This window comes from Onychostoma macrolepis, chromosome 15, assembly GCF_012432095.1.
Source record: "Onychostoma macrolepis isolate SWU-2019 chromosome 15, ASM1243209v1, whole genome shotgun sequence".
In the NCBI taxonomy this organism is placed as follows: domain Eukaryota; kingdom Metazoa; phylum Chordata; class Actinopteri; order Cypriniformes; family Cyprinidae; genus Onychostoma; species Onychostoma macrolepis.
The window spans coordinates 1,808,418-1,829,394 of record NC_081169.1 but is presented as its reverse complement, the minus strand read 5'-3'; the positions used below and the strand labels follow the sequence as shown (position 1 = coordinate 1,829,394).

The 20,977-nt window shown below is 35.2% G+C and overlaps 1 protein-coding gene across 2 annotated transcripts; it reads right to left on the bottom strand.

Annotated features, from left to right (window-relative positions):
- Positions 1–913: 913 nt before the first annotated feature.
- On the bottom strand, positions 914–8,971 carry si:ch1073-83n3.2 (uncharacterized). Of its 2 annotated transcripts, none has more exons than XM_058745275.1 (5): positions 8,871–8,971; positions 5,647–5,905; positions 5,449–5,482; positions 4,300–4,474; positions 914–2,121 (listed from the first exon to the last, which is right to left on the bottom strand). In XM_058745275.1, the coding sequence occupies exons 1-5, from the start codon at positions 8,911–8,913 to the stop codon at positions 1,766–1,768; spliced, it is 867 nt and encodes a 288-aa protein (XP_058601258.1). In that variant the 5' UTR covers positions 8,914–8,971; the 3' UTR covers positions 914–1,765. The 2 variants fall into 2 exon arrangements, with proteins under 2 accessions (XP_058601258.1, XP_058601259.1); XM_058745276.1 differs by lacking the exon at positions 8,871–8,971 and adding an exon at positions 6,354–6,401.
- Between the last annotated feature and the right edge of the window lie 12,006 nt (positions 8,972–20,977).

Below are 20,977 nucleotides of genomic sequence, written 5' to 3'. Positions count from 1 at the left end.
AAGCAAACAGTTGCTGGTCCACATTGAATTTGATAGAAGGAGAAAAATCATATGGAAGTCAGTGAGGACCAGCAACTGTTTGGTTTTCCACGTTCTTCAAACTATCTTCTTTTGTGTTCAGCAGAAGAAAGAAACTCATTCAGGTTTAAAACTAATTTTGAGTAAGTGATGGTATAAATATAAAACACTATGACAGAATCGACAGACAGATGACAGGATTTTTATTCTTTAATGTTAAAACAAAAAACCGCAAAGAGAAAAAAGAAAAAACTCTACTCTTGACAGAAAACAATAATACAGCTGCTTTAATAGGAATCAATCTATATAGTGTTTTATTTTTATATATAACAGGGAAATTATGTTGGCTGCACTGCTCAGACAAAATAGTAAAACCAACATGACAAAGAATCGTGATAAAATCGTGAAATTTCTAAAAAAAAAAAAAAACGTGATATGATATTTTTGCCATATTGCCCACCCCTAGTCCTTGGTGTGAACTTTCAGACAACAGATGTGCATTTTTCCAACTTCAAACACACCAGATCAGGAGCATGTTTCAAGGCTTCCTTCTTTTCTTTATATTATCACAGAGGTAATACAGAGATCTGTATGATATGAAATGATGTGAAAGAAAGATATGTGCATTTGTCCCCCAGTATGCTTTAAAATGTTGTCTCTAGTAAATCTGCTTTATCATCCTCTGCTTAACTTTTGGCTTAGTCATGTTCTGCAGTGTAAACATGATCCTTCTGACTCAGCTGAATCACAGATGAATTGACTCACACTCACTATGACATGACATTATATATACGTTTAATAAACACTCACCTACGATCGCACTTACACAAACTCACCATCCCAGAGAAAGTATGTCAGCAAAAAGATGAGGAAAAAAGGGAATATAATAGTTCTGTAGAGATATTTTTTTAAGAATAAGAATTATACAAAGTGGGCAAAAATCACAGAAAAGGGCTCATGACAAGTTTTTAAAAACCTTGTAAAAGTAAATGAATCTTGTCACAATAAAATTCTTTTAGAGTCCTATAGTGATGATGACTATTTTTGAAATCAAAATAAACTACATCGTGTCCACAAATGTCTGACGTATACATAATACAACTTTTTAACCGTTACATTTGAATTAGATAAATAAGAAATAAAAAAAAAATGGGTTAAGATTTCTAAGAGACATTATTATAATAGAGTTATAAAGCAACATTATTATTATTATTATATTTGAAACATACATTAGCCACAACATACAAGTTAAAAGGGGCACAGCTGGATTAATCTCACAAAACCGTCGTATTTCATGCAAAAATTATTAATATTATAAATAGTATTTTGTATAGAGGGGGATGTGATAAATTCTCATGAACATAATATTACAATGCATAAAATCATAATGGTCCTAAAAATAGGTTTCATTTTCCAATATAATCATTTGCATCTTCACATGTTCTAATTCTAACTATTAGTGTTTTCTGCTGAAAAGATTTTAACAAAACAACTTTGTATGCAGCATCCAAAATCATTTGGACAATGAATGTGTCTGACTTCTTTCCAGTTGCTTTTAACAACTACGCTTGGAAAAAAACAAAACAAAAAAAACCAATCCTGTAGACATATTCACTACAGGAATTTTCATGACATTTTAAAGAGTTTATTCGTTTCCATGCCTTTCTGGGCTTGAAAATAAAAATTTTCAAATTCCCTAACATTTCCACGACTGTGGGAGCCCTGCAAATAAGGTAAAAATATTCCATTAAAAAGCAAACCCTCCACAGTCAAAAGCATCAAAATCAGAGTCTCCCTCAAAGTCAAAGCTGTTAAAATGTGGCGACTCTATGGCTTGGCTGCAGGCGTGGTAAGAGCTGCCTCCGCTCATCTCTGAGAACGCTGTGGAGTGGGTCACTTCAGGAGCGTGGGCGGCCACGGTGGAGGAGGCGGGTGGACAGGAGCTGAGGTATCCCAGCGCCGAGGACGCGGCCGCTCCACCCATCAGCAGACAGACGGCTCTCACGGCCCGAGCGTCGCTGCTGTTTCCGTGCCGCAGACAGTCTGCAGAGTGAAGGGGTGCAGCCGCAGTGGGGCTGCGGGGAGGCCGCTGGTTTACGCTGCCTAAAGTTCACAACAGAAACAGTTGCAGATAAGTGAACATCATAAACACGCTGAGCTTGTAGGCTCAATCACAGGCTGTTCATTCTGTGCTGAGTCAATGTTTACAGAGATTAGAGAGCAGTGGCGGCACTTGAGCCCACTTTATTACTGTTATTGACAATGCTCTTCCTGACACAGTAAAGCTGACACCTTTCTCCTACTCAACTTCAAACAAAACAAAGTGACCAAGCTCAGACGATGTTATTACAACATCTAAAACTCCTAATGGCAAACAGACACTATTCAAACACTAACATGTTTTACAACCAACCGAAACGAACAGCATGTTAAAGCAAGAGCTGAAGCACATGAGTGTATTTGACTGACTAAATGACAGAGATGCTTTTAAATTCAAATTGACAGGTGATTGTACCCAGCATGTACGTACAGTGGATTCCAAATAGCCCTTTCAGTAAGGAAGACAGAGTAGGAATGGAAAAACTACCCATAATCCTGAGGTCAGATTCAGCAATCAGGGTGCATTTCCTAAAAAGCATCATTAGACAACTAGGGTCATAAGTTCCATACATGTTTAGTGTTTCCCAAAACATTCGTTCCCAAAACTTAGGAGCATAGTCTTTTTTCGTTGGTGCTTTTTGCCTTTAGCTGACAGGAAGGGAAACGGGAGGGACAGGATCGGGAAAGGTCCATGAGCACAATGGGCTGTATGCCGACACCAACAGAAGCGTAGTTTTTAATTAGCATTATGTTTGAACTTCAATAGATAATGCTCTTGGGCACAATAAGCAAAGCTAACATGCAGTACATTCTGTATCTTACATTCAGTTAAATAGTCAAGTCAAGTCAAGTCAAGTCACCTTTATTTATATAGCGCTTTTACAATACAGATTGTGTCAAAGCACTTAACAGTATCAAATTGGAGGATAGAGTGTCAGTAATGTATAATGATAACAATAATAGTATTATGTAGTTAGGTATTTTGTTATATTTTTTAGTTTTATTGTATTTTAATCGAGGTCATCACTGGGGATATGTCTCTGGGGCTCATCTGGGTGTCCTGGTCTCCGCTGATATATACCCTTAAATCTATATATTTAAGCATTTCTTCTTTTTCTTGTGTTGTTTATTGGCAATTGGCAAACCAGCTTATGGCACATTATGGTGCATTGTTACCATGGAGACAAAAATTGCAGCAACAGAGCTCATATTGCACTGCAGTGACCTGACTGAGTTTCTCTACACTCATAAACAACTTATTTATTGTGTTATTTTATTTTGTAATAAACATCTTTATATATTGCTTTTACATGTAATAAATTGTTTATAATTAATTGTTAGATATTTTAGTTATGTGGCTGATAACATCATCATTGTGAATAACAAAGCACACAGTATTGTACCTTTGAACTGTTTACTGAAAAAGAAAAACACTTAATATTTATTTAAATGCAATAGTTCAGATGTACAGTACTTTTTAAAACTTGGTTCATTTGTTAATTAATGTTCATTTCTGCATTTCCCGATACATATTTAACATGAAGAGCTATATACAGTATATATATATATATATATATATATTTTTTTTATGAAATATTAGGCTTTGCTGTGACTCATTTGTAGTCTTTAGGCAATCGCCATTTTAAGAGAGACCTAAATACTGCACATAGCAGAAAGAATAAGCAGAAAAACATGCTCAAACAGATTATAGCAGAGAGAGAGAGAGAGAGAGAGAGAGAGAGAGAAGCTTAACATGGAATGACTGACATCACAGGAGATTGTTTTCCTTTAATCAGCAACATGTAAGGAGTATTTATGAGCTCTTATAAAAAAAAAATAAATAAAACATGGACAATGGTACTTTGATAAATACCATTATCATCAAGAAGTGTCTTTATAACTTCATCTGTGTCTACTGCTGCCCTACTGCAGATGCTGACCACTAGAGGCCTTAAGTGAAATAACACATTGACTTATTATAACTCATTATTATTATTATTGTTGTTGTTGACCAAACAGTTTCTGAGGTTATTTTTTGGTCTAATGACATTGGCATGAATGGGAATGTTAACAGCTAGTTCTTCTGATTGAACAGCGCTGCTCCAGAGGGAACATCTGTGTGAGTGATATTACCAAAGCACATGAGAATATGACTGAAGCGGTTACCAAGCCTGAGCCCACCTCTGTGTCTGAAGGAGTTTTCTCTGGAGCGGACCAGCGGGGAGCTCAGGCCCTTGTCACTCAGGTGCGGGGATGAGGGGTCTTTGTCACTGGACACGTCTGGAATCGGCTCTCTGTCCGTGATGCAGGGCGTGATGCTCTGCTGTCTCTTTAGGGCGAGCGGGGAAGTCACACCCTGAGCAAAAAGAGGACGCCATTGAAACGTGCAAACATACTTCACACCGAGTGCTCACGGCTTCCTATTCCAAAGAATAAATAGGGCAAAGTGTTTGGTTTGGCCATCATGAGAGATTACAACACTTATCATTGATATAGGATCTAGCAAAGGCACTGCCACATGACATATTACGTAATATTAATCGAGAATAATCCTGCTGTTTGGCCCTGTATAAAAGCCATTTGAACTGCATTCATAGGGAGTGCATACAGTGTTGTTTTCCCTGTAAAAAAACTATACTTAATTAACCAAGAGTGCAAATTTGTCAGAGCCAAGAATAAACAGCAACAACAACAACAACAATAATAATAATAATTAAATTGCTTTGAATAATCATGTAAAGTCTGTTTCAAATCTGTGACAAGAATGACCAGAAATGAAATACTAAACATAACATAAACCTTCTAAAAAAGACACACAAAGTGTTATCAGGACCCAACAACCATGACACAACCCTTACGTTTATTTGATTAAAAAGAATAGTGATATTACGAAGTATTATTATTCATTTAAAAAAGACATTTTCTATGTGAATATATGGTAATTATTTTTAAATTATTAATTGTAGAATTTATTGTAGAATATTGTAACATTTTTTACCATCATTACTGCAGTCTTCAGTGTCACATGATCTTCAGAAATCATTCTAATATGCTGATTTGCTGCTCAAGGAACATTTCTGATTATTATCAATATTGAAAACAGTTGTGCTGCACAATATTTTTGATGTGTTCTTGCTGAATAAAAGTATTAATTTATATTGCATAAGTGGGTCCAAAATAATAAGACTACACATGAAAATGCTTCAATGTGCATTCTTTATTTTTTTTCCCCCCCAGCATAACAATCTGAGTAAATGGTTCAATTTCTGTTTATTTCCAGGTTTATAAGACTTTCCGTATATTTGGTGGTAATGTAATGTCATAACTCACCTCTTTCACCTTCCTGAGTAACTTCAGCCATTGACTGTTGGAGACAAAAACTTTAATATCACATTCACTAACATTTGCTGAAATTTCTCTTGACATAAAATGAAATTAACATCCACCTGTCGGAAAAGGTAAAGTGCATGTTTTGCCAGGATAATCATTCAAGAAGCTAAAGTGCATGATTGAGTTTGACGAACTCACGTGCACTCGTCTGGACTGTCTGAGAGCAGGAGGAGGAACTTTTCTTGGGGCAGGATGAGGGCGAAGCAGCTGTCTCTGCGGCCTCCAGAGGGCAAACGGGGCAAATCCAAGATTTCTTTACCCTCCACTATGGACTCACAGTTACTCTGCAGCGCCACCACCTGGTCCGGAGGTGAGTCTGCATCTCGGCACACCATCAGATTCCCTTCCACCGTCAACACCAGGTACTTTTCCTTCCATTGTTTGAACATGAAGCCACCTTAGAGAAAAACAGAAGCACACTGTGTCCCCATTCTCAAAAAAATAATAATAAATCAATAAAAATAAAAATGTCTAAAAATGTTAAGAAAATTGCATTATTCCTTTAGAAAATGTTACTGTCAAAACTTAAAACAAAATATAGTTTTTCCACTTCAGGCTGAACCTAAAGTATCAGGTTCATAGAGATTCTTAAAATACTGAAAGCATAAATATGTTTTTTTTCTTTTTTTTCTTCTTCTCAGTTCATGCATTTTTTTGGGGAATCAAACCCACGATAGTGTTGATAATCTACTGTATGAGCTATAGGAAATTGAATTAAATCATTATCTATTTCGTTATATTAACCCCCCTCAAATTGGCTTAAATTTTCAATATTTGTGTACTTACAGTACATGTGTACCTATTTTATATATATATATATATATATATATATATATATAAAATACCTTTTTAAAATGTAAAATACACAATAAAACCTCCAGTGTTAAATCAACACTCCCAGTGTATATATAATCCACACTCAGTGTTAAAAAAGTAACACTGAAGCAGTTTTAAAGTTAATGAGATAATTAGTTTAGTAATTGAGTGATGATTGAACATTAATGAAGAACACCTGCTGTTAACAAACTGAATCACTGAAAGAAAAAGAAGAACAGAAAAAAAGAGACGAGACGAGCAGAAATACAAGAACTACAGACTTAGATGAAATCAACACAAAATAAAAGAAGACATTAAATCTCTTAAGATCTCAGCAGAGGATGATTAACAATGGTGACAATCAACATATTCAGATAAACAGATCCTCTGTGAACATTACAAAACAGGCTACTAAAAGTCACAACAAAATAGCAAAACAAAAGGAAATAGTAAGAATAGCTGCATAATTTATTCATGTCGCATTGCATGCTGGGAGCCATGGATGAGTTTTGATTGGTGCTCCCAGAATGCACTGCAACATGGAGCTTTATGTTGATTGTCACCATTGTTGAGATTCATATGCTTATTCTTGAAGTCTGTTTGATGAAAAAAAGCTAAACTTTTAGTGCAGAATAAGTTTCAAAAGTTTTTCAGATTAATATTAAAATTGATGGATCAAGCTTTGTATTTTATGTTTACAAAGTCAAAAATTTTAACCAATCAGTGACGATGCACTGAATGAAATCAATTATGAAAGTCACTAAACGCTGGTTGTTTCTTTACTGAAATCTAGCCATCAACACCCACTTGCCATAACTAACATGTCTAAACAAACACACAGTTATGGCAGCCAAAGTAATTATAATGTTTTAAGTCAAGGGTCAAGAACTCAACTAAAGCAAACATTGACCTTGATAATGGTAATTCAAACTAAACATCAACATCTAAAGTCAATCTGGTTAGTAACGTGTGAAGCTGGTAATGCTGTTTGTGGAGTTGTTTCAACTTGGGTGTGTTAAATTCAGGCGGAATTCCAAAATATGCCTTAGAGTGGAAGAGGTTAATCATCCTCTGCTAAGATCTTCAGAGATTTAATGTCTTCTTTTATCTTGTGTTGATTTCATCGAAGGCTGTGGCTGAAGTCAGTTGTAGTTCTTGTATTTCTGCTCGTCTCGTCTCTTTTTTTCTGTTCTTCTTTCTCTTTCTTTCAATGGTTCAGCTTGTTAACAGCAGGTGTTCTTCATTAATGCTCAATCATCACTCAATTACTAAACTAATTATCTCATTAACTTTAACACTGCTTCAGTGTTACTTTTTTAACACTGAGTGTGGATTATATATACACTGGGAGTGCTTTTACTGTGTATGAGTACAAGCTTGTGGTTTTCTCTGGACAAAAGTAAAATATTTCAGAACAGACAGGAGAGTTTTATAGTATCATTTTTTATTTTTATTTATTTATTTCTGCAGGTTTCTTCTCATCAAAGCTGTGTAGGACCACAGTTATTCTGTCATTATGAATTTTGTCATTGTCATCCCCATCATCATCATCATCATCATATGACCTAAATACGAGACATACAGAGGTTAGAAGCAATGCAGCCAGGTGGAGCTGACACTTTATGATGTGAAGGCAACAGATAAAGAGCACAAACAGATAGCTCACTGTCAAACGATAGGATATTGCTGTTAAAGTATAATGATGGGTATACGTTTTTCGATGGACATGTTGTGTAGATCACTGCAATGGAATACATTTTATAAATGTCTGCTAACAGAGATGTTGTCCTATTATATAAGTAAAATAACATATTTTCGGTTATTCTACACTGTCTTTTATAAAGGCTGTGAAATGTCATAGCTATTGACTTAATGTTAAATATTAAATGTAGTATGACATTCTGGACTTAATGTTGGCAGTGCAAAACATGTCACGCTCGTTTAATCTCCCTTCAACGTGTCGAGTTCTTCTACAAGAACGTCTCCATTTTTGCATCAAATAAACTATTCAAATACCTTTCAAATGTAGTTATAAGTATACAAAGTCTACCAAGACTAAAACCAAAAGAACCCAATGAAAATATAAAAAATGTACAGTGTCACCAACCGTCTGTGCAACATAAAATTAGATATAATGCATTAACTAACAATAAGCAATACTCTCTTATGGTGTTTATTAATCTTTGTTAATGTTTGTTAATACAAATACAACTGTTTATTGTTAGTCCATGCTAGCTCGGGTCCATTAAATAACATTAATAGATACAACTTTTGATTTTAATAAAGTATAAGTAAATGTTGGAATCAACATTAATTATGATTATTAAATGCTCTATAAGTATTTTTCATTGTTAGTTTATGTTAACTACTTTAATGTTAAAAAATGGAACCTTATTGCAAAATGTTACCAACAATTTTAAACTGTATTGATAAGTAGCGTAATGGGTGGCACACAAATGTAACTAAAACATTGCGGAACAAAATAAGAAACAAAAAGAAGAAGAAGGCGGCGGCAAAGGGTAATAATGAGAAAGTGTAAAGCTTACCATATTTCTTGAGGAATCCTCTGTGCACCACCGCTGCGCTCATTCCTGCACCCAGCCAAGCAGCAGAGATACAGAGCGATGCAGAGCTGCGGCTTTACTCTCAATCTGAGAGAGAGACACTCACGTAATCCGCGCTCATTTAGGACATTCTGGTAGCCAGCATGCTGAGCAGGGCATTATGGGATTGTAGCGACCGCATCTGAAAGGGAAGACACAGCAGCGCTCATAAACATCACATGCACACATAAGCTGCCAATCATGATCAGAACCCAGAGAAAATCCCATCGAGCTGGAGGTTGACAAATGACATGTCAGACTCTCAATATAGAGTATATATACTCTATATAATACATAAGTTCATCAGAACATTGCATGAAAGTAGATAAACACAGTCTGCTTAAACAACACACAAACAATAATATGTTTCCACATGCTGTGTTCACGTTCACAACGCAGGTGGAAATGCATTGCAGGGCTTGGGCTGGGGGCCCCTGGGCTTGACTTTATTTTTGGGGGAATACCTACACTACATATGACCACAACTAGAACATCATTATGGAGCAGCCAGGGCCGGCCCTATAGCGTTTTGGGGGGGCTAAGCAGATTCTCAAAAGGGGCACCCACTACCTGTGACTGTGAATGGCTGTTTGAGAACATGTGAATACAGTTTGACATCTTTCTTCTCTGTGACATGCAGGTGTCAGAAACAGAAAGTTAACTGATCCAACACAAAATATAGCCAATTTCTTTATGTAGGGTAAACATACCTATTAAGCTAATATACCCATTAAGCACACTTCCATTTTTGAGATCAGATTATAAAAAGAAAAAAAATTATTTATTATCCTACTTGATGTCTTAACCAATTGATATGTTTGTTACTATATACCTCCAATAATTTCAAGTCAATCAGATCATTGCACACTGAGATATGTTTGTCCATGTGTTCACACTGTCTGGCGGCCATTTTGAAAGCTGTCTAAAAACTTTCACCAAAAGAGGAGCCCCTTAAGCCTTTATTTTGGGTAAGTTTCACTACTTACTGTAAAATTAAGAGATTAATGTTCAGACTTTTGCATATTATAACCTGGAACTTGGATGTAGGAAATAATTACATTAGATCCAAAAGATAGTTTTAGCAACACAGCGCAGATGCTACAGAACACAGTTAGCTGACTAGCTGTATAAGATCGTGTGCTACGCTAACATATGACTTCACAGGCATTACTGGCTTGTACTTTTACATCCATAATATTATAAATTGACATTTTATTGCTGGTCTGTGGTTTTAAAGTACTGTAATTTTTAAAGTTTTCATATTATTTTAAGGTGAGCATGAACAGACTTTAAATATTAACTGATGGTTGTCACTTTAAGTTAATCGATTTTCTATGTATTCTGTTAACTCAAATCTGCAGACTGGCTCTCATCTTTGGCAACTAGCATCAACTTCTCCAGACTGTAAATCTGTGGAAAATCAGGGCAAAAATCATGTAGTGTATAGCGCTTTTAACAATACAGATTGTGTCAAAGCAAATTTCCAATATCAGAATAGGAATATGTAAAATGACAAGATTAAACACTCGATTTTCAGTTAAAGGCATTTCATTATTGAATTCAGTGCAGCAAAGTCAGATTTTGTAAAGGACTCATTTGGTTCCCGAGGTCTTGTCCCGATGGCTGTCTAGGTGGCGAGGTCCTCACTGGGGATCTGTCTCTGGGGATCTGTCTCTGGGGCTCATCTAGGTGTCCTGATCTCCGCTGATTTTCAGGGCTGTAGAGGTCATCTGTAGGTGCTGATCCACCATCTGATCTGGATACGGACTGGATCAGGTGGCAACGGTGATCTCGGAATAAGAAAGAAACAGACAAATTTTAGCGTAGATGCCATTCTTCTTACGACGTAACAAGTACATCGGGTGTTATGGGAAGTGTTGCCGGTTCTGGTTGACCTAATTAATGCAGCCTAACAATCCTTTAACGGATTTGAACATTAGAAGTGTACACTGTAAAAAAAAAATTATGCACTATATTTACTCAATAAAATTGTCAACAGATTAAAAGCAATATTATTAATAAAAATGAATTAGAATTAATCAAATGAGATGATTACAAATTAACTAGGGGTGTCCCCGACTAAGGATTTTCATAGTCGAATCGGAATTTTCGAATCTTGCTGATAGTCGACTGATAGTCAAATCATATGTTTGGGGGCGGGGCAAAATACATTACCAAGAGTCAAGTCAGACATACTGACGTTAACATACAGGGAAAATGTGTATTTGACGCCTCGCAAACGGAGTGAATAATGTTTTATGTTTTGATTAAAAGATAGTTAACATTAAACGTCAGCGAAACACTATGAATTCACAACATTTTTTACAATAGTGCTCTCATTATAACGTTATGTATATGACAGTTATTAAGGTTCTGCATTTTTTTTTTTTGAGCTGCACGCGCTGAAGATGACCAGTAGAATGAAGCATATGATAGCAGGTTTTTAATCAATGGGATTTAACTCATTTATCTCATATAAAATACGCTTCCTTATTTATACAATATAACGTTAATATAACAACTTATAGGCTATATGCACAAAATGCCCCGATGCATGAACGTGTCTGCGCGGCTTTGAATGAACTCCTTGCTCGTGGATGCGTTCTTCACGCAACAATGTGCACACTGTAAAAAATTGCTGTAAAATTTACAGTAACTTACTGGCAATTTTGGTTGCCAGTAAGACTGTAAATTTACAAGAGTACTGTAAATCAATAATTACAATTGTACTGTAAAAATACAGCAAACTCTTGCATGCTGTAAAATTGTTATGATGGTGTGTAAACATTTGGTAAACTTATTTCATTTGATTCTACTAAGAAGGAACATTTCTTAATATAAAACTGTAAACACTTAATTTGTAATAGTAAAGTTACTAAAAACATGACTTTAACTCAAATCGTTGCAGTTTATCATCAGCTATAGCACACACACACGTGATAAAGCACTTAACAAACAGATCATCACTTTATCAGCAACTCTACAGTTACTGTCTTTAAATAAAGCAGCAGAACATCAGTGTTAGTGGCTCATCATTGACTGAAGCACAGGCTCTACTCTCCACCACAATGGTGACCCACAAAACTAAATTAGATCTCTCTTGTGCAAAATAATACAGTTCAGTTAAAAATGTACTCTCCTTATAGATAACACCTGCTGTTAACAAGCAGAATCACTGAATGAAAGAGAAACAAGAACTACAACTGACTTCAGCCACAGCCTTAGATGAACTCAACTGAAATACAAGACATCATTAAATCTCTCAAGATCTGATTAAACAACTCCACAAACAGCATTACCAGCTTCACACATTACAATTAGACTTTATTTCTGTCATATGTCTATAAAAATAATTTGAGAATTAACAGAAGTTTATTTGTTTTATTGAAAACGTTTAGTTTGACCTCACCATTGTGGCGATCAGGGTTTGCTTTAGTTGGGCTCTTGACCATCAATTTTTAATCTTAGCTTTTTTTCTGGCTGCTGTAACTGTGTTTGTAAAGCACATATGTTATAGCAAAAAACCCCAGAAAAAGTTGCTTTTGATTGTTTATTGATAATGATGTAGTCATTATCTAGTGGCCTGATTTACTGATCTTATTCAGAGACTGATCTTTATAAACATGGTGTGGATATCTTTTTTTTTTGTGTTTGTGTGTGTTTACAATCGCTATATGAACTTGAACGAGACGACAAACTGCTACTGAAAAATTTTAAAGATGTCTTATGCACAAAACTTTTACTACGGCAACAGCTAGACACACACAGACATCAAGAATCAGCGTATGAATCTCAACAATGGTGATAATCAACAAAATAAATAAACAGATCAACTCTGAACATCACAAAACATGCTACTAAAACTCAACACAAAAAAATAAAAAAATAAAAGCACATAGTAAGAATTAAAGACAATAAGTGGACAATTCAGCGGCATAATTTATTCATGCCGCAATGCATGCTGGGATTCATGGGTGAGTTTTGTATTGTGCTGGTACCCAGCATGAATTGCAGCATTAAGCTTTTGATTGTCATCATTGTTGAGATTCATACACTGATTCTTGATGTCTGTGTGTGTCTAGTTGCTGCCGTAGTACTAAAAGTTTTGTGCATAAGACATTTTTAAAAATTTTCAGTAGCAGTTTGTCGTTTCATTTAGGTTCATATAGCGGCTGTAAACACCAGACTAACAAATAAAAGAATCCACACCATGTCTTTAAAGATCAGCCTCTGAATGAGATCAGTGAACCAAGCCACTAGATAATGATTACATCATTATCAATAATCAATCAAAAGCACTTAATCACACATTTTTCTGGCATTTCATGCTATAACAAACGTGCTTTACAAACACAGTTACAGCAGCCAGAAAAAACTAAGATTAAAATTTGATGGTTAAGAGCCCAACTAAAGCAAACCCTGATCGCCACAATGGTGAGGTCAAACTAAACGTTTTCAATAAAACAAATAAACTTATGTTAATTCTCAAATTATTTTTATAGACATATGACAGAAATAAAGTCTAATTGTAATGTGTGAAGCTGGTAATGCTGTTTGTGGAGTTGTTTAATCAGATCTTGAGAGATTTAATGATGTCTTGTATTTCAGTTGAGTTCATCTAAGGCTGTGGCTGAAGTCAGCTGTAGTTCTTGTTTCTCTTTCATTCAGTGATTCTGCTTGTTAACAGCAGGTGTTATCTATAAGGAGAGTAAATATTTAACTGAACTGTATTATTTTGCACAAGAGAGATCTAATTTAGTTTTGTGGGTCACCATTGTGGTGGAGAGTAGAGCCTGTGCTTCAGTCAATGATGAGCCACAAGCACTGATGTTTTGCTGCTTTATTTAAAGACAGTAACTGTAGAGTTGCTGATGCAGTGATGATCTCTTTGTTAAGTGCTTTATCACATGTGTGTGTGCTATAGCTGATGATAAACTGCAACGATTTGAGTTAAAGTCATGTTTTTAGTAACTTTATTATTACAAATTAAGTGTTTGCAGTTTTATATTAAGAAATGTTCCTTCTTAGTAGAATCAAATGAAATAAGTTTACCAAATGTTTACACACCATCATAACAATTTTACAGCATGCAAGAGTTTGCTGTATTTTTACAGTACAATTGTAATTATTGATTTACAGTACTCTTGTAAATTTACAGTCTTACTGGCAACCAAAATTGCCAGTAAGTTACTGTAAATTTTACAGCAATTTTTTACAGTGCAGCATAAACCAGCATCCCAGCTTCAAAACATACCTAACCAGCATATGCTGTTTTTTTTCAACAACACTGGTAATAAATCAATATATTTGAATAATTTCTGAAGGATCATATGACTCTGAAAACTGGAGTAACAGCTGATAAAAAATCTGATTTCCATCACTGAATTAAATAAAATAATTTTAAAGTATATTAATTATGTATAATAAATGTATATGTAAGGAATAATTGACGACGGGCCGTTGGATTATTAGAAAAATAATGCACACCCGAGGTGGTGATGTGGTCACGACGCGAAGCGGAGTTACACCTCGGGTGTGCATTATTTTTCTAATAATTCAACAGACCGAAGTCAATTATTCCGCTTATACTATGGTTGCCACACCTCAAGACATCGATCAGATGATATATTTCATGGCATTCGTCCGGTATTTCTACTTAAATCGCTATTGTGAGTAGGATTATTTCTTCCACATCTTATCCAGCGCCTCCGTTGCTAATTCCACAACGTCATTTTAAACCTGAGGCTTGAGCCGTTGATAACAGACTAATAATGCAGTTAATACAGTTAATAACCTAACCCTAAACTTAGTTCCTTTTGTTCAAGAACAGCGCCGTTGTTGTTACTTCGCTTGTGAGAAATCATGTAGTTTTTAAGTTGTTTACTGATAAAATTGTCAGAGTAGCGCTAACAACATTAGCGCGGTGTATGTTAGTGTGTGTGCAAACTGTAACTGTTGTGTGTGTGCGGTCTGTGAAGGAGAGAGAGCAGGCGAGATAGAGTATGTGCTTTCCGTACATAATAAAGCGTAATTTTGTGGCAAGAACATGGACATGATCTGTCGTTTTTATCATATTGTTTACTATATTTATTTGTTTGGCCAGTGTCATTGTGGGTCTTGGTTATTTTGCTGTTGTAAGACCTTTGAAATAACAGAAATCATTTGGAGAAGTGATATGGTCATTTAATGCGGTCAAGAGCTGCCTGGAACTACGTTCGCCGTGCGTTTCCCTGAAAATAATTGCACACCTTAGAACGTTCATCAGCCAATCAGATTCAAGCACTCAACTGCCCCGTAGTATAAATGTATATAACCTCTGACACGGAGAAGAGTGAAAGCTCCTCACATGACCGCTACAGAACATCTGAACATGACGAAACAAATGCACTTCTTCTGTCTGTTCTGCAAAATGTAAACCAATGTAGCCTTTATTTCTGCAAGCGTAAATATTGTGAAAATATCAATATTAATTGTGTCTAGGCATTCCTCCTGGAACTAACGCGGGTTTGGCGGGTGTTTATTTCATACTCTGTGACAGCTTATTTAATGAATAAATTATTCATTGTATTTAATGTGTAAGGTACATGTACAACAAACTGTAATGTCATAGTGGTATCGTGTACTGTAATTAAATCTATACCTGTGGAACCGACAGCACACGCGGTGTTCGTCTAATAAAGATCTTCATAGCTAGCAAACTATAGCCTTTGCAGATTTGCTTTTAACTGACTGCAGATCCAAAGCCACGTCTTCAACGCTCTTGATGTTACAACTCTGAGTGAGACCCGCTTCAGACGACTCTGAACGAATCATTCAAACTGATTCGCGAACCGATTCACTGGTTTGCCAACTGGTTTGATCAAGCCTTCGAACAGAATTGACTCAAAAGAATGAATCATTCGCGAACGGGCATCGCTCATTGCCCAGAAAAAAAGTAGATTGCGCGTTGGGAATAAATTGAAGGATTTTTAACTTGTATTGCATTAAGATAAAGTAACAAGAGGAGCGTCGCCCACAGTAACGAAGTAAAAGTACCGTTTTTTCACTAAAAATGTACTTGAGTAAGAGTAAAAGTACCCATTTTTAAATATACTCTAAAAGTATTAGTTACCCAAAAAAATTTACTCAAGTAAATGTAACAAAGTAAATGTAACTCGTTACTACCCACCTCTGGTCGGTTCACATTTAACCCAAGGGCCAGCTCTTCTGCCGGGGTGTGACATGGGGGTGCAGGACCACCTCCTGTTTTTTTTTCTTTTTTGCTCTGCCTTTTTCCTAGTTGCTGATATAAACAAGCACATCATTTCACAGTAGTTTAAAAAAAAAAAAAAAACTAAGAACAACATGTAGTTAATATTACCATTTTGTAGAATGTTCTTGTATTTCACCTTTACTTGTTCCCAATTTGTAGTGGGCCCTGTGGTGGCTCTAATATAAAAGATTAAAGTAATTATGAAAATTTTAAAAATGTACATATACTGTAATAACTGATTGAAAACATCCAACACAGTCACTACTTACGCATTGTACGCATTTGTCTGCAACTTTTTGCCAACCCTCTCTCCTGGCTTTTGCAGCCTTTAAGGTGTTCCTTGGCATTTTTATTAAATTCTGGAATTCGCCATAGCCCTCCATTAAGAGTTCTTGTTCTGCCGCGCTCTTTGGCCATCGTGGGCAACCAATAACAGCGTTGCTGATCAGTGTTTCTATTATCAATACATATCCCCTTTTAAACCAGCGCATGAACGCACAATGATCTCAGATGTGTCTTTTGATCTCAGATGTAATAAGCAACGTACAAAGAACGGGCCCCTGGAAACACAAGCTTTTGAACACGATGCCTGTATCATCTCCATGTAAACAACAAAAACATGAATTTGTGAAAAAGGTGACGTCATGTGCATGTGTATTACGTTTTTGCGCAGTGTTTCTTGATCGCCAACTACTGGCCTGGCATGCATAACATAGTATTCATTAGCATAGTGTTTGTTTGTTTTTGTTTGTTTTTTTGTCCAATGAAACCAATATTTTTGTTTAAATTTTACTTAATTTGTTTGTGCTATTTTACTAATTGTGAATGGATAATTTGTAAGCATCTCATTTGATTAATTCTAATGAATTTTTATGTATTGAATTTAATTAATAATATTGCTTGTAATCTGTTGACACAATTTTATTGAGTGAATACAATGTATCATTTTTTTACAGTGTATTACTGTATTATGTGTAAGCCAGGTTAAAGAGATGGGTCGTTAATCTAGATTTAAACTGACAGAGTGTGTCTGCCTCCCGAACAGTGTTAGGTAGATTGTTCCAGAGTTTGGGTGCTAAATAGGAAAAGGTTCTGCTGCCCGCAGTTGATTTTGATATTCTAGGTATTATCAAATGGCCAGAGTTTTAAGAACGTAGTGGATGTGGAGGACTATAGTGTGATAAGAGCTCGCTCAAGTACTGAGGAGCTAAACCATTCAGGGCTTTATAAGTAATTAACAAGATTTCAAAATATATACAATGTTTGATAGGGAGCCAGTGCAGTGTTGACAGAACCGGGCTTACTTCCTGGTTCTAGTAAGAACTCTAGCTGCTGCATTTTGGACCATCTGTGTTTTTTTATTAAGTGTGCAGAACAACCACCCAATAAATCATTGCAATAATCTAACCTTGAGGTCATACATGCATGAATTAACATTTCTGCATTTGACTTTGAGAGCTAGATATATTTTTAAGATGAAAAAATGCAGTTTTACAAATGCTAGAAACGTGGCTGTCAAATGAAAGATTGCTATCGAACAGCACACCTAGGTTCCTGACTGATGAAGAAGAATTTACAGAGCAGCCATCAAGTGTTAGATAATGTTCTAGGTTATTACATGTGGGGGTTTTAGGTCCGATAATTAACACCTCTGTTTTTTCAGAATTTAGCAGTAAGAAATTACTCGTCATCCAGTTTTTTATATGGACTATGCATTCTGTTAGTTTCTCAATTTGGTGTGTTTCACCGGGACGTGACGAAATATAGAGCTGAGTATCATCAGCATAACAGTGAAAGCTAACACCATGTCTCCTGATAATATCTCCCAAGGGTAACATGTAAAGTGTGAAAAGTAACGGCCCTAGTACTGAGCCTTGAGGTACTCCATACTGCACTTGTGATCGATATGATACATCTTCATTCACTGCTACGAGCTGATGGCGGTCAGATAAGTACGATTTGAACCATGCTAAGGCGCTTCCACTAATGCCAACAAAGTTTTGTAGTCTATTCAAAAGAATGTTGTGGTCGATAGTGTCGAACGCAGCGCTAAGATCCAGTAGAACTAATAAAGAGATACAACCACGATCAGATGATAGAAGCAGGTCATTTGTAACTCTAATGAGAGCAGTCTCAGTACTATGATACGGTCAAAATCTTGACTGGAAATCCTCACAGATACCATTTTTCTCTAAGAAGGAATATAATTGTGAGGATACTACCTTTTCTAGTATCTTTGACAGAAAAGGGAGATTTGAGATCGGTCTGTAATTAACTAGATCTTTGGGGTCAAGTTGTGTTTTTTTAATGAGAGGCTTAATAACAGCCAATTTGAAGGTTTTGGGGACATTTCCTAATGACAATGATGAATTAATAATAGCCAAAAGAGGATCTATGACTTCTGGAAGCAGCTCTTTTAGTAGTTTAGATGGAATCGGGTCTAACATACATGTTGTTGGTTTAGATGATTTAACAAGTTTATACAATTCTTCCTCTCCCACAGTAGAGAATGAGTGGAGTTGTTCCTCAGGGGATCTATAGTGCGCTATCTGATGCGATACTGTAGCTGACGGCTGCAGGGATACAATTTTATCTCTGATAGTATCGATCTTGGAAGTAAAATAGTTCATAAAGTCATTACTGCTGTGCTGTTGGGAAATGCACTTAACAGTATCAAATTGGAGGATAGAGTGTCAGTAATGTATAATGATAAGATTAAACACTCAATTTTCAGTTAAAGTCATTTCATTATTGAATTCAGAGATGTCATTGTCTAGCTCAGTTTAGTTTAAATAGTATCTGTGCAATCAAATCGGCGATAATCGCTAGAAATGAAGTGTCCCCAACTGAGCAAGCCAGAGGCGACAGCGGCAAGGAACCAAAACTCCCTCTGTGACAGAATGGAGAAAAAAACCTTGGGAGAAACCAGGCTCAGTCGGGGGTCAGTTCTCCTCTGACCAGACGAAACCCGCAGTTCAATTCCAACCGCAGACATGTCAGATTGTGTAAAGGGCTTATCTGATTCCCGTGGTCTTGTCCCGATGGAGCATTTTAATTTATAATTTAATGTATTTGTTATATTGGTTTTATTCATTATTTGAAGTTTTTAATTTATGTGATTTATTAATATGCTATAATTGTAATGTATAGTTTAATGCATTTATTGTTTCTCGGTCTATTTTTATAATATATATGTGTTTGTTTGTTATTATTAAAATGTATAGTTTAATTCATTTAATATATTTCTGTTGTATACATATACTACATATATATACTATTTATTATTTTAGAATGTATTCATTTTTTCAGATTTGTATATTATTATGTTTTAATTAAAATGTTAAATGTATAAATGTATTGTATTTCCATTTTTATATTGTTGCAATTTCTAACAATAATAGTATTATGTAGTTAGGTATTTTATTATATTTTTAGTTATTTTATTATATTTTTAGTTTTATTGTATGTTCATCCCCATGAATTAAATGTTTTATTGGTTTGTTTTATTTGATTTTTGAATGTGTTACTTAGCTGAACTAGTATAGATGTTTCAATGTGCTTAAATGACACTTCACTATGAATATATAACTGATTGACTTGAATGCCTTTTTGCTTGATTTTAGTGTTCTGCTTTTTTTGTGATTGACTTTGTACCTTCAAAAAATATATTTTTACAATTATTCTTTAAAAAGATTCCTTAAAATAAACAAGAATTTTTAATAAAACATGACGTGAGCTTAATGGGAACAGGGGTGTGCGTAAAGGGTACAGAAATGTACCCATTAAGCACAGCCAGACTTTTTGAATTTAATGATGTATATCTTAATTTAAATGCTTTTGTCATTTAAAATAAAATTTAATATTTTTGTGTGAGAGATTAATATTTTAATCGTCTTTTTGTACTGAAACTAATATCTTCTGCACTAAAAATGTTTCAATGTAGATTTTGGTGAGCTTAATAGGTACGTTTACCTTACATAATTATTCAGGAATAATTAAACACGAACGTATTAGTATCAGAAATTGATCTGAATATACAATGAATAATACAATAGCCTCTGTTAAATTATTACTCTATGAAAAGCTTAACTCACCATGCATCATCTTGGAAGCTTCATGTTTTTAAATCCGTACTGTATGTAGTCAGTTATTTCTCTGAATAAATTATGTGTATATTTTTAATGTCCTGATTGAGCAACATCTAGCCTATTTCAGACTCTCAAAGATAGCACAAATATGTTTACTAGCATTACCGTTTCCATGTAAAATGTTATGTTGGCTATGTTAAATTAATAATTAATTTAACCACCATTTAAATCATTACCTGCTTCAAAACGAATGCTACTAACTAAATCATTGTTGAACCATTTGCAGTAAGACTGCATAAAACACTATAACAAAATTACATAAACAATGAATAACTACAAGGCGAATAAAGGTGGGCTGTTCAGTTATAGCCTACAAAGCATAAATCTTCAGATTTCAGAATGAGCACTTTGTCATTTGTTATATATGTTGAGGTCGTGTCCGTTTGATGTTCATCTGATGTTCGCAACTGTAATGAACGCAACTTTTTAATAAGCAGGGGAAACTCCTGAAATTAAAAAAAATAAAAAATAAAAAATAAATAAAAAAATACTGTTTTCGCCTAGGGTGTTTACATTGTAAGAATGTACAGGGATACTTACTTCAAAAACGCTGACTTGTTGGTGAAGTTTTATCATTAAATCTAAATCTCTCCAGATAGAGCTGAATGGGAAAGTTATCAATGGGTCTGTCCAGTAACTAATGATGAAAG